Genomic DNA, 17674 nt, shown 5'->3' on the forward strand with positions numbered 1-17674 from the left:
TTGCAGACCAATAGCACTCACCAGAAGCAGCAGTGGCTGCTAAAGCTCTGTCCTCACAGTCCTCTTCCTTAGGGCCCACAACCAGTCTCTCACACAGACCAGTAACTTCCATAACTAGTATCTCTTCCTCACACACACACCAGTCACCTCCCTGACCAGTCTCTGTCTCTCACACACACACCAGTCACCTCCCTGACCAGTCTCTCTCAATCACACACATGCTGTCACTTACATTCAAGCACACACATACTCTGTCACTTACAACCACACACACTGCCACTTATGCACCCATTGTACCACACACACACACACACTGCCACTCATGCAACCAGGCATGCATTCTAACACACACACACACAAAGATGCCACTCACGCACCCAGGCATGCATTCCAACACACACACACACACACACAAAAAGCTGCCACTCACCACTCAGGCACCCATTCTACCACAGGCACACAAGCTCTCACTCATGCAATCAGGCACCCATTCTAACACACACACACACACACACACACAAAGCTGCCACTCACGCACCCAGGCATGCATTCCAACACACACACACATAAAGCTGCCACTCACGCACCCAGGCATGCATTCTAACACACACACACAAAGCTCCCACTCACGCACCCAGGCACCCATTCTACCACAGGCACACAAGCTCTCACTCATGCACCCAGGCACCCATTCTAACACACACACACACACACAAGCTCTTACTCATGCACCCAGGGACCCATTCTACCACACACAATCACACAAGCTCTCACTCATGCACCCATTCTACAACAGGCACACAAGCTGTCACTCATGCACCCATTCTACAACAGGCACACAAGCTGTCACTCATGCACCCATTCTACCACACACACACAAGCTCTCACTCACACACCCAGGCACCCATTCTACCACAGGCACACAAGCTCTCACTCATGCACCCATTCTAACACACACACACACACACACACAAGCTCTTACTGATGCACCCAGGCACCCATTCTACCACACACACACACACACACACAAGCTCTCACTCATGCATCCAGGCACCCATTCTACCACACACACACACATGCACACAAGTTCTCACTCATGCACCCAGGCACCCATTCTACCACACACACACACAAGCTCTCACTCATGCACCCAGGCACCCATTCTACCACACACACACACGCACACAAGCTCTCACTCATGCACCCAGGCACCCATTCTACCACACACACACGCACGCACGCAAGCTCTCACTCATGCTCCCAGGCACCCATTCTACCACACACACGCACGCACACAAGCTCTCACTCATGCACCCAGGCACCCATTCTACCACACACACGCACACACACAAGCTCTCACTCATGCTCCCAGGCACCCATTCTACCACACACACACACGCACACAAGCTCTCACTCATGCACCCAGGCACCCATTCTACCACACACGCACACAAGCTCTCACTCATGCACCCAGGCACCCATTCTACCACACACACACAAGCTCTCACTCATGCACCCAGGCACCCATTCTACCACACACACACACAAGCTCTCACTCATGCACCCATTCTACCACACACACACGCACACAAGCTCTCACTCATGCACCCATTCTACCACACACACACACACAAGCTCTCACTCATGCACCCATTCTACCACACACACACGCACACAAGCTCTCACTCATGCACCCAGGCACCCATTCTACCACACACACACACACGCACACAAGCTCTCACTCATGCACCCATTCTACCACACGCACACAAGCTCTCACTCATGCTCCCAGGCACCCATTCTACCACACACACACACGCACACAAGCTCTCACTCATGCACCCATTCTACCACACGCACACAAGCTCTCACTCATGCACCCATTCTACCACACGCACACAAGCTCTCACTCATGCTCCCAGGCACCCATTCTACCACACACACACACGCACACAAGCTCTCACTCATGCACCCATTCTACCACACGCACACAAGCTCTCACTCATGCACCCAGGCACCCATTCTACCACACACACACACAAGCTCTCACTCATGCACCCATTCTACCACACACACACGCACACAAGCTCTCACTCATGCACCCATTCTACCACACACACACACACACACGCACACAAGCTCTCACTCATGCACCCATTCTACCACACACACACGCACACAAGCTCTCACTCATGCACCCAGGCACCCATTCTACCACACACACACACGCACACAAGCTCTCACTCATGCACCCATTCTACCACACGCACACAAGCTCTCACTCATGCTCCCAGGCACCCATTCTACCACACACACACACGCACACAAGTTCTCACTCATGCACCCATTCTACCACACACGCACACAAGCTCTCACTCATGCACCCAGGCACCCATTCTACCACAAGCACACAAGCTCACATGGAGCCTCTTCTCATTGTTTGGCCTCCACTTCTCAGCCACCTCTGGCCTGACCTCCCGCGGTACGCAACGTCTCTCCAGCCGCCTCCCGCAGTGTGCAGGGTCTCTCCGCTCTTCAGCCGCCGGCAGCGGCGCACAGTGTGTCTCTTCGTTCTTCGGCCCCGCCGCCGGCAACGTGCAGGTCTCTGCGCTCTTCAGCCACCGGCAGCGGCGCGCAGCATCTCTTTGTTCTTCGGCCCCGCCGCTGGTGACGCGCAGGTCTCTCTGCTCTTCAGCTGCCGGCGGCGCGCAGCATCTCTTCGTTCTTTCGGCCCCGCTGACGTCGGCGCGCAGGTCTTTTCGTTCTTCGGCCCCGCTGGCGTTGGCGCGCAGCGTCTCTTCGTTCTTTGGCCCCGCTGACGTCGGCGCGCAGGTCTTTTCGTTCTTCGGCCCCGCTGGCGTTGGCGCGCAGCGTCTCTTCATTCTTCGGCCCCGCTGGCGTTGGCGCGCAGCGTCTCTTCATTCTTCGGCCCAGCCCCTAGGGAGAAGGGAAGCACAAGCGGGGCAGTGGAACACCAGGAGCCGCGACACACCTGCCAGAGCTTGGCGACACACTGGTGTGTCGCGACACACCGGTTGAGAACCACTGGCCTAGACTGTACCACTCCCTTGGGTTTTCTGCAGCCAGGGATGGTAACTTTAAAACGAGCGCATGGGCACTCATACATGCACGCATGTGCACGTGAATGCACATACGCAGGAATTTTAAATTGGTCATGCAACTGCGCACATATAATTTAAAATACACCCATCGCGCGAATGTGTGCTCCAATTTTAAGTGGTTACACGAGCATCTGTAGTTCTCGCAGCTTCCTTAGGGATTTGATGGCTTTAACGCACACACAAAAGCAGATTTTAAAACATGCGAGCATGAAGGACAATCCCAATTAGTCCACCAGTTTGTCGACTCTAACTCTACGTCATCCTGATCCCTCTGGTTCTTCATTCTGCACTACTCCCAGTTTACCCAGACTCCTCACCCTGTCATTTTAGGACTAAAAAAAAAAATGTATGCAGAAGTAAATAAATGCTGCTAACAGCCCACTGCGTACTGTGACCGCAGGACTTAAATTATCGATTTATGCACATAACTATCGAGTCTGCCCCGGAGCATCCCCGACACGCCCTAACTCTACCCCTTTTCCCCGCACATTTGGTTACTCACACACATGCATATACACACATATATGCCATTTTAAAATACAAGTCGCTAGTGCTCAGCCTTTTAATGCAAGGAACCCTTAAAATTCAACCCTAAATGCATACTTCTGCATTTATTAGCAGCCAGGCTCTAGACCATTCCTTAAGCTTCACTAGATCCCTCCTCATGTTTTCCACACCTTCCTGGCTGTCTACCCTAATGTGGATTTTGGAATCATCCGCAAAAAGTTAAACCTTTACCAAAGATCATTCTGCAATATCACTTACGAAAATGTTGAAAAGAACCAATCCAAGCAGCAATCATTGTGGCACAACACAAGTAACAACACCTCTTTCCTTGCAGTGAGCTCCGTTTACCACTACCCTTTGTCGCCTCCTACCCAACCATACCAAGGGCACTCAGTTTATTTATAAAGTTGCCTGTGAGGAACTGTGTCAAAGACCTTACTTAAATCCAAGTACACTACATCAAATGCTCTCCCATGATCCAACTCTCTGCTCACCCTTGAGGTTAATACATAAAGTCATTTTCAAAAGGATTCATGTCAAAAACTGAGGTTTCTGCGCATTGAGTTACAAGATCTGAGGCAGCAAGGTTTTACCAGAAATAGATCTTGTCAGTCAAATTTGATCAATTTCTTTGACTGAGTGACCAGAGAGTTGGATCATGGGAGAGCATTTGATGTAGTGTAGACTGTACCATTTAAGGGTGAATTTTAAAAGAGTTCCTCGCATCAAAGGGCTGAGCATGAGTGATTCATATTTCAAAATGGCCCAGTTATGTGTTTATATGCACATGCGCGAGTAACCAAATGTGCAGGGGAAAGGGGCGGAGTTAGGGCATGTCGGGGGGGTTCCAGGGTAGACCCAACAGTTACATGCATAAATCCATATTTGAAATCCAGCGGCCACAGTACACAGCGGGCTGTTACCGTAGCAGGTAGCTTGTGTAACCACTTAAAATTAGGAGCACACATAAGACGATGGCTGTATTTTAAATTGTAGGTGTGTGATTGCACGCACGATTTAAAATTCCTGTTATGTGCATTCGCATGCACATATGTGCATGTATGGGTACCTGCATGCTTCCCACACTTATCCATATGTTGCCATCCCATCCTCAGAATTCTTATTTCCTTTCTATAATTCAATACTGGGGGTTCTTCACCCTCCTAGGGAGAAGTATCTGGCCACGATGCGATCCTCATCTCTCCTGTCTCCAGCAGGAGGAAAAGCAAGAGGGTAGTGGAGAGTCCCCAGCCATTCCACTTAGAGCACAGGAACTGCTGGGCTGGAAGCACTGGCACGGGGGGGGGGGGGGGGGGGAAGAAGCAGAGGAGGAGAAGGCTTGCATCGGGCACCAGAGCACTCAGCTTTTTGCTGACTCAGCTCTTTACTGAGGCAGTCAAAATCTTCACCTATACTTATAACTCAGATCCTGCAGCTACATGAGAAAGAGGGATCCTACTGCAGCTCAGTAAGGTTTGCAGGAAGCATGGAAGGGAAGAAGAAAGGACATAAATGAAAGCGAAAAAGTAAATAAATTGTGAACAAAGAATGCCGTGCAATGAACAGCTCCCTTTTCTGGGGTGATTAACCCCAGTAAAAGCCCTGTAACCTGCTTAACTATTTATTTATTTAAAAGATTTACCGTATATCCACACCATCCAATACTCTTGGTGGGTTATAAATCAAATAATATATAAAATCACTAAATAAATAAATATATATATATATAAATATATATATATATATATATATATATATATATATATATATATAATTTAAAAAATCATACAATAGCACATTATATATAATAATTAATACAGCATCCAAAATACATTGAAAATCCAAAGTTAAAATAACCCAACCACAATACACAAAGAGTATCCCCCCTTGTCCTAAATCTTTACAAAAAATTCAACATCATGAGAGCAAAGACCCTCTGTGACATGCAGATTATCATATCACATTAATTATACGCTCGTCTAAACAGATGTGTTTTCAACTGCTTCCTAAAACTCAACAATACTGCCTATCACTACTGCACCAAAAGGCCACTCCCACACTCTTTAAAAGGATTTCTAATTTTATAATTAGGATTTATGCCTCGAAAAAATGCTCAGGCCATGAGGAAACAGTTTTCTATCTGCTGCATATGAAAATAATGCACATCCCCAGTTGTTTTTAACCCTTCTAGCACAAAGTATCACACTCAAGGAATAAGAAACATCTCCAAGTGTTTCTATCCCTTCTATCTCACTGTACTACAGTGCAGGGAATAAAGAACATCCCCAAGCATTTCTATCCCTTCTATCTCACTGTACAACACTGCAGAAAATAAAGAACATCTCCAGATATTTCTATCCCTTCTATCTCATTGTACAACACTGCAGAGAATAAAGAACATCTCCAGATATTTCTATTCCTTTTATCTCACTGTACAACACTGCAGAGAATAAAGAACATCCACAAGCATTTCTATCCCTTCTATCTCACTGTACAACACTGCAGAAAATAAAGAACATATCCAGATATTTCTATCCCTTCTATCTCACTGTACAACACTGCAGAGAATAAAGAACATCTCCAGATATTTCTATCCCTACTATCTCACTGTATAACACTGCAGAGAATAAAGAACATCTCCAGATATTTCTATTCCTTTTATCTCACTGTACAACACTGCAGAGAATAAAGAACATCCACAAGCATTTCTATCCCTTCTATCTCACTGTACAACACTGCAGAAAATAAAGAACATATCCAGATATTTCTATCCCTTCTATCTCACTGTACAACACTGCAGAGAATAAAGAACATCTCCAGATATTTCTATCCCTACTATCTCACTGTATAACACTGCAGAGAATAAAGAACATCCCCAGATATTTTTATCCCTTCTATCTCACTGTACAACACTGCAGAGAATAAAGAACATATCCACATATTTCTATCCCTTCTATCTCACTGTACAACACTGCAGAGAATAAAAAACATCCCCAGATATTTCTATCCCTTCTATCTCACTGTACAACACTGCAGAGAATAAGAAACATCTCCAGATATTTCTATCCCTTCTATCTCACTGTACAGCAGAGAATAAAGAACATCCCCAGATATTTCTATCCCTTCTATCTCACTGTACAACACTGCAGAGAATAAGAAACATTGCCAGATATTTCTATCCCTTCTATCTCACTGTACAACACTGCAGAGAATAAAGAACATCCCCAGCTATTTACAGTAACATAGCAATGACTGCAAATAAAGACCAAATGGTCCATCTAGTCTGCCCAGCAAGTGGCTTATGGTAGTAACTGCTGCATTGTGCAGACCCCATGTTTTGTGGTTAAGGGCAGTAAATGCCATGCTGTGCAAGCTACCCAAATGTGTTCTGTTAATGGTAGTAGCTGCCGCTCCATGCAGGTTACCCCCCTGCATCCTGTTAACGGTAGTAGCTGCTGTTCTGTTCAGCTTACTCCCATGGAGAAATGTTACACCTAAAGTTAATATAAGTTACCCCTTTTCTTCATTGCCAACCTCAAGCCTTCATTATATACCTCTGTCCCTTCTATCTCACTGTAACACACTGCAGGGAATAAAAAAACTTCCCCGGGCATTTCTATCCCTTTTATCCCACTGTATCACACTGCAGGAAATAAAGAACTAACCCAAGTATTTCTATCCCTTCTATCTTACTGTACCACACTGTGGGGAATAAAAAACATTCCCAGGCATTTCTATCCCTTCTATCTCACTGATTCACACTGCAGGAAATAAAGAACATTCCCAGGCATTTCTATCCCTTCTATCTCACTGTATCACACTGCAGGAAATAAAGAACATTCCCAGGCATTTCTATCCCTTCTATCTCACTGTATCACACTGCAGGGAATAAAGAACATTCCCAAGCATTTCTATCCCTTCTGTCTCACTGTATCACACTGCAGGGAATAAAGAACATTCCCAAGCATTTCTATCCCTTCTATATCACTGTATCACACTGCAGGGAATAAAGAACATTCCCAGGCAATTCTATCCCTTCTATATCACTGTATCACACTGCGGGAAATAAAGAACATTCCCAGGCATTTCTATCCCTTCTGTTTCACTGTATCACACTGCGGGGAATAAAGAACATTCCCAGGCATTTCTATCCTTTCTATCTCACTGTATCACAATGCAGGGAATAAAGTACATTCCCAGGCATATAGAAACATAGAAATAACGGCAGAAGAAGACCAAATGGCCCATCCAGTCTGCCCAGCAAGCTTTCACACTGCATGACTCTGCAAGGAATAAAGAACATATTCATGCTTTTGTCTCTCGTTTATTTCACTGTATCACACACTGCATGGCATACAGAACATCTCCTGGCATTTCTGTCCTTTCTGTTATCATGAGGTGCTGCTGCTGTCTCTTCCCACTTGAGTTAGGGGTGCCATCATCACCCAAAGGGAAGCCCCAGAAGTGCAGGATACATATCGCTCTTTATCTTGCTGGCCTGCTTCTTGTTTGCTGTATTTCATCTCCCATCAGCTGTACTCTCCATGCATTTCAAGCAGCCGCCTCCTCGCTGGCTCTCTAAGCACAGCACTGCAGTATACACCAACCTTCCCTACCACCACCACCACCTCCCCAAACCTATGAGAAGCAGCCTGCCTTCTCTCTCTCTCTCGCACATATATTTCTGGATGATGCACAGCCCAGTGAACGGTACATGGCTCTTGTCTTTAGGATCTAATACCGTTCTTACACTCGGCCACCTATTGCCTTCAGCCCTGGCCCCTCTATTTTTATGTCTATTTTTTTGTCCTGGGATATTTTAGCAGCCTCAATCTGCAGAAAGCAAATCTTAGGAGTGAAAAAAAAACCCCCAAAAAAACACAGAAGTCCCCACTTCACAAACTTACCTGTGCAAGGACACAGGCACAAAGAGAGTGAAGGTGCAACCAGGGAAATGTAAACAAGCACTGCAGGTACTGTATAAACAGTTCAAGGGCGCAGGCACATGTACTGTAACAGGAAACATAAGGGGGGGGGGGGGGGGGAATTCCTGGGAAACAGACCCAGTGCGTATAGACACAAGACACTCTTCTCTCCAAAACAGTACTGACCCAATTCCCCAGCATGACATTAGGAGGCACTACACTCCTAAGGATCTCTCACATGACATGTTAAATGGAGGTCCTGCCACCTCTGAAACCTCTAATAAAGAAGTATACATAGATCTGCCTGCCAGGCTACAGGCTCACAAAGTACTGAAAAGTCCTTAAGATGACACAACCTGCAGAATTCCTGACAACAGTGCCAAAGACTATTTATTTAATTTATGTATTGGAATTTATAGGCTGCTAATGTCAGAGCCCGCAGAGGCTTACAATTCAAACATACACAATAAAAACACATGAAACAAAAACGTAAAATAAACCCAATAAAAAACTATACTAGCTCCTAACTATGATCACCACTGATATTTCAGTCACCGAATAGAAAAGAAGTAACAAATAATAATAAGATTACTTCAGAGCAGAAAAAGACTGCCTCCCCAAAACCAGCGACATCAGACTGAACCCCACGGTGTTTTTTAAATCTAAAGCATGGGCTGATCCGGTGACGCAGTGGCAGTGCTGTGTACCTCCATGCCGAGGAACTGGGTTCAGTTCGTGGTCTAGGCCTTTTCCACTGCTGGGCCAGTCTGGCCTGGGGATGCTGCAGAGGGCACCAGAAGTCATTGTGTACTGGCAACATTCTAGGGAGTGCACTTAAAGCAGATGTCAGAAGGGCATCCTGGTGCATGGCCCCTGGCTGAGGACATGCCGCTGCCATGACTGGGCCAGAGTGACCTGGGAGGGAGATTTCAAACAGAGGGGAAAAAATCCCCTGCTGGTATCAAGTGAAAGCTCACAGCACCCTAGCGCAACAGAGGCTCGTTTTGACTGAGCTGGAAGCCCAATGAAGCAGGAGGAAACTGCTGTGTCCCACCTCCTTCTTCCCCCACACCGCCAAAAAAAAAAGTAAAATTTGAAAGCATGCAGCAGCCAACTTACAGCAGAGTCTCTTACAGCTGCCATGGAAACCCAGCACCTCCCAGCTACCTCCAATTTTTTCAGCTGCAGAGAGCAGAAGCCCAGAGAGCAGGACAGCCAGTAGGGGGCATCCCTACTACTTTTGTCAGGAGCAACATCCCACGCTCTATGCAACACAAGGGGGGGGGGGGGGGGGCGCTGCACAGCATAAATAAATATCCCACACATGCGCACCCTGGCTCCCTCCCCCTCGGATCCACAATCAGAGGAGGAAGGAGAGAGGCCTTAGAGGAAAGCTTAAACAGGAGAAAGATAAACTATTTTCTCCCATGTCTTAGAAGGTGAGTGACACACACACACACACACACACACACCGCCAGGAGCTGTACTGATAAAGGAGGGAGGGAGCCAGAGAAGCAGCACAATCTGTGGCAGCACCAAAGGCAGGTACAAAGGGGCAAACTGGGCAGGCTAAGCGGTCTTTGTCTGCTGACATCGCCTCTGTTTATATATATATTTCAGCCTTCTCCCACTGAGGGGCTTAAAGTCTCTTACAGTGCCAAATAATGCCCCTTTCAAAACAATGCAGTCAAGGAGAAAAATGCACCAGCAAATAAACTAAATGTACTTGTGTACGTGCTCCTGTTGAATTTTAGAAATGATGCATTTGTCAGAAACGGACACCACGCAACTCATTGATTATGCATCATTTTTTTGCTCCCTTTTTGCTATCTCCGCCTGCCACCTGGGGTGTGCAGGTATTGCCCCCCCCCCCCTCCCTTCCTGGGGATCAAAAAGTAGAAGTCCAATAACGCAGCTTTCCCATCTTCTTCACTGCCCAAGTAGGATACAGCTGTGCTGATCATTGCCAGACCCCCCACCCCCTCCACTTCCCTCCTATCTCCACAGTAAACCATGGAGAGGGGGGGAACTGCTTAAATACACAGGAATGCCATCCTCACACCCACACACAGCACTAATTACAAAACTTAATGACCAGCTCTCTCTCTCTCTTTTTGGTTTGTTTATTTTTTTTTTCCTTGCATGGTGATGCAGCACAGAAGCCACGACAAATAAATTTAAAGCCCAATGACAACAGCACACTGCTGAGGAGAGAGAGAGAGTGGGCATGGGGAGGCGGCTTAATTATTGCTAATGGTGACAGAGAAATGCATGGGGAGATGAAGGAGGAGGAGGAGGAAGAAGAAGCAGGACCAGCAGTGCTTCAGACCAGTTGCCATATTATGGCTCCCAAGAACTCCCCTGCCCAGGGCTGGCTCTAGGCTAACCAGCGCCCTTGCTGGAAAACTGAAATTGGTGCCCCTCCCCTTCCCCTTTGATGGTGGCAGCTCTGGCACAGTGCTCCCTCCTTCGTTAGTGGCGATGACTTCAGCACAACATCCCCTTTCTCTTTCTCTCCTATCCAGCATCTCCTTCTCCCCTCTCCATCCTAAACCCAGCAGCACTTCCCCCCATCCCCTCTCTCTTTCCCTCTGCCTACACATAATGTGGACGGGAATGGGGGAGGAAATACCTGCATAGTGCTGCCCCCCCCCCCCCCCCGATGCATGGTGCCCTGTACAGCCGCACAGGTTGCCCACCCCAAAAGCTGGCCCTGGCCCTGCCCCTTCCCCTCCCAATATGGGGGGGACAAGATCTTGCGCAAAAAGCAGGGTCACCACCTCACCCCCAGAGTCAATAAAACAGGCTAATCTAGTCCTAGGTTTGCCCCCACTGCAATGGACGGATTTGTAATTCCAATGTTCTCGGGGAAACAGTAGTGAGGGAAAAATCACAACAAGAAATCCATGCCATATGCAATGGGTCAAACCAGGACCCAGGTCAGCCTGTTCAAGTGAATTGGGGTGAGACGGCAAACCAAAACAGGTCACCTGATCCAGCTTCAGAAAAGAAAACGGCCTCACACTCCCCTCTCTCCGTGCCACAATTCTCTTGAGAATTAATCCAACACCCTGCCTGGAATCCAGACTAGAACAGAACTTCCATACCTAATAAAGCCAAAGGTCCCCTCTAGTCCATCATCCTATTTCTGACAGCGACTCGCCACGGCTGCTTAGAGAAAGTGTACGAAAAGGGGCATGTGTAGAGTGGTCCATCCCTATCATGCCCTTCCAGTTTTGTCCCCATGTGAAAATAAAAAAACCAGTAGGTTCTGGTGCCCGCTACTGGATAACAGTAGCAACTGATGCCAGGCTCATCTGGTACAACGGCAGGGGGTACAGGCAAAGGCTCTTCTGCAACCTCTCTTCTAATGCCGGGGACCACAGGCCCAGCAATGTGGTAAAAAATAAACACCTCAGATAATACCAGTTTAAATGTATATACACCTCCCCCTACTCTGTACTCAGTATAATTGCTGGTAGCACAGTTCCCTCTGATGCCTGATTGGATGTGAGACTGAACCTGTGAAGTGCAGATGTTGCACAGATGCTGCAGGCAGGTGCCAGAGACAGCAGAGCTATTCCTGTCTCAGACGCATCATCACAGCAGTGCTGAGAAGAATAAATACACTGGGCCTACCTCCATCTTCACCCTCAGACCTAGTAGAGTGTTGAGATGGCGGTGGGAGGGGTGGGGGCGGGGGTGTTGGGTTGTTTATTGAAGCTGATCTTTCTGACCTCAGAGTCACGGTATCAATCCGAAAGAAAGGCAAGTTCACCACCCCCACCCACCCTACTGGCTCATGATAGAAGTTTGTAAAATCACGAGTGGGGTGAAACGGGTAAGTTAAAGGATGGTTATTTACCCTTTCAAATGCTAAAACAAGAGGATACTCCATGAAACTGACAACCAGCAGATTCAAAACAAATCCAAGATAGTACTTTTTCACTCAGCACACCATCAAGTTGTGGAATCTGTTGCCAGAGGATGTGGTCAAGACGACTAGCATAGCAGGATTTAAAACAGATTTAAACAAGTTGCTAGAGGAAAAGTCCATAACACATTATTAGCCAGGTAAACTAAAGAAGGATATTGCTATCCCTGGGAATGAGCACAGGAATTTGATCTACGTTGTGAGATATGCTGGGAACTCGCAACCTGGACTGGCCACTGTCAGAGACAAGATGCTGGGCTCAATGGACCCTGGTCTGTCCCTGCATGGCAATTATTATCTCATAACTCAGTAACTGATGACAGATAAGGACCATTCAGCCCACCCAATCTGCCTGGCTGCCCTACACTGCTCTAGCTAAGGGCACATAACAGATGTCCGCTATACAAGCTTTACTGCTCTCTAGCTCAGGCCACCACTCTTCCTTGCTCTTACTATCACCCATGACAATAAGGAATATCTCCCAACCATCAGCTGCATAAATTTGACTACTTGCAGTAGATCACTGCTTCTCTTTTTTTGCCTCCACTCTGGTTTTTACAGAAAATATTTATTTATAATGCTCTCACTATTTCTGCGTGGATGCAATCTTTCAGTAGCTTTTCCAGCCATTGTTGCGAAAATAGGTGCCCTCATCAGCACAGACCTGGGATCCCTCCCCTGAGGTCAGCCCTCCCCAATTTCTTTACTCTTCCACCCCACCCCCCACCCTCCCCCGAGCCACAGTTATCTTTCTGCTAATATATCAAAACCAGCACCTACACCGAAAGAACACGTGTTCCCAGTTCTCACGGCTGCTCCACCTCCCACATACAGTATTTCCTGTCTAAAGAGAAAGCATGTGAAGGCAGAGGTGGAGCAGCTGTAGGGACTAGAAGCAGATACGAGTCCTGTATCCCTGCATTGCTACTGCTTTCTAACATGATCCATGTGGGGAGAGGGGAACGGGGGGGGGGGGGGGGGGGGGGGGGAAGAATCAAGGTTGGGCAGAATAAAAGTATTTTTAAAGATTAGAGAGCAGAGATGGAATAGGAACCTATAATGGGAGCAGAGGGAGGCAGGTAGGATAGAAACAATCAAAGGAACTGGGGATTGAGGGAAAGGGAGGCAGGAGAAGAGGATTAGGGATAGAGGAGGAACTGGTGATGTTGAAAACCTAGTCTGATATTTTTGCAGGTTGCCAGTCACTTGTCTATTTACTAACAGCAAACTCAGGGCTTCATTTACTAAGTTCTGTGGGTCTATGGAAAAAATGCTTAATAAATGCCTGTCCTCAGGCTTATGTGTGCACTCCATTGTGGGACATTTGCCTTTATCAAAGAAATAGGACTGAAGTGTCAAATTCCTGCATGGAACACATAAATATTGGTAAAACTATATTTTCTGACATTTGTCATACAAGATTTAAAAAAAATGAAAAATCAAAGTGAATGCAGTGGCCCCTGGCTGTCTTGGGGGTAAAAGCAATCTAACCCACCGGGGGAAGGGGAAAAAATCTACATTGAGTGCTCAGGGAACCTGGGAAGGGAGAGGTATTGGAGGTAGAGTTAGTTCGCCTGGAACTGCTGGAGCAGCAGCTTTCCTAACCGAACAAACAAATAGGTACAAACCCCCCTGGATCCTGGTGAATGACGGGACTAATTACCTTATGCACAGATGTATTGTTAAGCCATTTCATGAAGTTTTATGGGATAGATGCTCTGACAGGACCCAACTTCCACCTGCCGGTGCATGAAGGCCAACTGGCAAAGACTTGCCACAAACATCCCTTTCCAAGTGCAACAATATCAGTTACTGCACATCCTGCAGGTAACTGATTTTTGCATGGGCCCCACAGAACGAGCGCTGATGGGAAGTTGGGGGCGGGGGTGAGACCCAACTGTGATCATGACAAGGCTTTCAAAGAGGTTGGAGGGGGGGGGGCGTCTGGGGAGGGGGTGAGGTAGTATTTAAGGGAAGTGGTAGTAGGAGTTTGAACAGTGGGAGGATTAAGCTGTATGCAAGCAGTAGAGAAGGGAGTTACGTAGCATTAAGCATGATGCGCATCCTTTTCAGGCAAGCAACAACAAGGTGGGCAGAAAGCAGTCCCAGGACTGGGGGCGCTCGGGAAGGGAAGGGGGCTGGCACCTTCTCCCCAGTCGCAGGCAGGCGGTGAGCTGTCCGGGAGGACGGGTGCTGATCCCGAGCAACGCGCCTGGCCCGGCTCGGTCCCGGCTGCGGGCTGGAGGATACTCACTTTCTCTGCAGGGTGGTGGCCGGGCTGGTGCTGGTGCTGGTGCTGTGGCCCCCTCCGCCGCCGGGGCTGGAGCTCCTAGAGGCGCCTCGGCTCCGCTGGCCCCGCTCGCGGGTGGAGTAGTGGCCCTCGCGCTCCTTGTCGCGGTGCCGGTGCTGGCATTGGGGGGCCTCGCGGTAGTGCGGCTCGCGGTTCTGGTAGTGCGGCGGGTCGCGCACGGGCTGCGGGGGGTCCCGGCAGTGGTAGTCCCGGTGGTGGTGGCGGTGCTGCTGCTGCTCGCGCTCCCGGCTCTGGCCCTCGCGCAGGTCCCGGTTCTCCTGGCTCAGCCGCTCCAGCTGCACCTCCAGCTCCTCGATGCGCCGCCGCTGCGTCTCCAGTAACTTCTGCTGGCTCTCGATGATGTTGTTCAGCTCCAGCAGGTACTCCACGGCGCGGTTCGGGCTCTCGGCTCCGGGGCCCGGGCCGGACCCGGGGCCCGGCCCCCCCTCCATGCCGCCGGCTGCACCGCGAGCGAAGCCGGCCGCCGCCGCTTCTCTCCGCGGGTTACAAGGGCGCTGGGTGGCCGGGGCGGAGCTGGCTGCCCCCGACCATGGCTGCTGCCCGCAGTGCCGTGCTGCGGTGTGCGGATGAGGCGGCGGCGGGGAGCAGGGCAGACGGTGCAGCTGCTGCTGCTCACAGCGAAGCGATGCAATGCCGCCGCCGCTACTGCCTACTGCTGCAGAGCCCGGGAGCGCGCGTCAGCACGAGGCTGCGCGAGCGCCCGTCCGCGAGCCACGCTCTGACAGGCAGAGCCCGGGCCGCTCGCGCTCACTCCGTGCCCGCCAAAAGTCCAGCAACGGTTTCTCGCTCTAACTCACTAACATGTGTCTTCCGTTTTCAAGGGTCTGGACAAGTTCCTGGAGGAAAAGTACATCAACCATATTAACCTTGTAGACTTGGAAAAGCCACTGCTCATCCCTGGTTATGATGATGCTTATAGTTATCCTTGGTTATGGTTATAAAAAAATTGATTGAATCTGTTCTGTGGGAACCTGCCCGGTGCTTGTGACCTGTATTGACCGCTGTCAGACACAGGATGCTGGGCTTGATGGACCTTTGGTCTGACCCAGTATGCCATCTCTTATGATCTTAAATTCCAACTAAATTGTAAGCATTGCCACCGAATCCAGTCAATGACAGAGAAAGACGAGATCTGAGGCACTGGGAAATGGAAGTTCAAGAGTGCTAATCCCTGGTGAAATGGGGTATAAAGTGACTCCGTGGAGGATACACACACACACACACACACAAAGCCTGATTGAGCCAAATCTGAGCTCACACAGCAGGATTTCCTCTGCTTTCTCATCAAGCTTTTTCATAATGATGGGAAGCACGGGCCTACACAAGGATCCCGGACACAACAGTAATTATAACTATTTGACTTGCAATATGACTGGAAACCTATCTTCTCTCCTATGGGCCACACGAGAACAGGTTTTTCCAAACGTGCACTCCTGTTTCTGAGGCAAACCCAAGTCTAGGAGTCTGGTTGTTTCTTGAGATCAAGTACCATTTTAAAACCTAATTTTTCTGGAGGTGATGAAAAGCAGGAAAGTTCCATTTGTCACCCACCAGGCTATCTGCTTCTCCTATCCACTGAATTAAAGCATGCCTTTCTCTCCCCATTTGGCTCTTATGTTACTTTCTCCAGCTCTATACCTCACCTGTGCTAACCTATTGTTTTGTCCCTGAAGTGACAGAGAGCAAGGCATGGTATGGGGAGGTGGAGGCTGTGCTTCCAAACCCCTTTCCGCACTTCCCAGAGATTTTGTGCCAGTCTGTAGTGATAGAAGCAGCTCTTCCATCACTGCTGGAATAGTGCTGGGGAGGGGGATAGAGAGACACAGAGAAAGTTAAAACAAAGCATCCAACTGCATGCTGGCAACAATAATAACAACAATAAAAATAAAAACAGGCATAAGAGATACAAGAAGTTTCTCCTGGAACCTGTCCTCTATATGAATCTTCTTTGGAATCTGACAGGAGATTGTGAATCCTTTACTTGACTTGACTGGCCTTGTCCTTCATGTTCAGCAAGAATCATACTCTGTGCTCCTTGCCAGATAAGAACATAAGAAATTGCCATGCTGGGTCACAGCAAGGGTCCATCAAGCCCAGCATCCTGTTTCCAACAGAGGCCAAACCCAGGCCACAAGAACCTGGCAAGTACCCAAACACTAAGAAGAACCCATGCTACTGATGCAATTAATAGCAGTGGCTATTCCCTAAGTAAACCTGATTAATAGCTGTTAATGGACTTCTCCTCCAAGAACTTATCCAAACCTTTTTTGAACCCAGCTACACTAACTGCACTAACCACATCCTCTGGCAACAAATTCCAGAGCTTTATTGTGCGTTGAGTGAAAAAGAATTTTCTCCGATTAGTCTTAAATGTGCTAATTGCTAACTTCATGGAATGCCCCCTAGTCCTTCTATTATTCGAAAGTGAAAATAACCGAGTCACATCTACTCGTTCAAGACCTCTCATGATCTTAAAGACCTCTATCATATCCCCCCTCAGCCGTCTCTTCTCCAAGCTGAACAGCCCTAATCTCTTCAGCCTTTCCTCATAGGGAAGCTGTTCCATCCCCTTTATCATTTTGGTTGCCCTTCTCTGTACCTTCTCCATCGCAACTATATCTTTTTTGAGATGCGGCGACCAGAATTGTACACAGTATTCAAGGTGTGGTCTCACCATGGAGCGATATAGAGGCATTATGACATTTTCCATTCTATTGACCATTCCCTTCCTAATAATTCCTAACATTCTATTTGCTTTTTTGACTGCTGCAGCACACTGAGCTGACGATTTAAAAGTATTATCCACTATGATGCCTATATCTTTTTCCTGGGTGGTAGCTCCTAATATGGAACCTAACATCATGTAACTACAGCA

General features: G+C 48.2%; 1 protein-coding gene across 2 annotated transcripts in view; it reads right to left on the reverse strand.

Moving 5' to 3' along the window:
- Nucleotides 1–15460, reverse strand: part of IQSEC2 (IQ motif and Sec7 domain 2) — a 415732-nt gene extending 400272 nt beyond the window's left edge. The window contains exon 1 of one of the 2 annotated variants that reach the window (XM_029607435.1): nt 14743–15460. In XM_029607435.1, the coding sequence (XP_029463295.1) occupies nt 14743–15230 (488 nt within the window). In that variant the 5' untranslated portion in view covers nt 15231–15460. The remainder of the gene's footprint in view (nt 1–14742) is intronic. The other variant, XM_029607469.1, reaches the window with a different exon arrangement.
- Nucleotides 15461–17674: the final 2214 nt, after the last annotated feature.

Source organism: Rhinatrema bivittatum, chromosome 1 (genome assembly GCF_901001135.1).
Source record: "Rhinatrema bivittatum chromosome 1, aRhiBiv1.1, whole genome shotgun sequence".
In the NCBI taxonomy this organism is placed as follows: Eukaryota; Metazoa; Chordata; class Amphibia; order Gymnophiona; family Rhinatrematidae; genus Rhinatrema; species Rhinatrema bivittatum.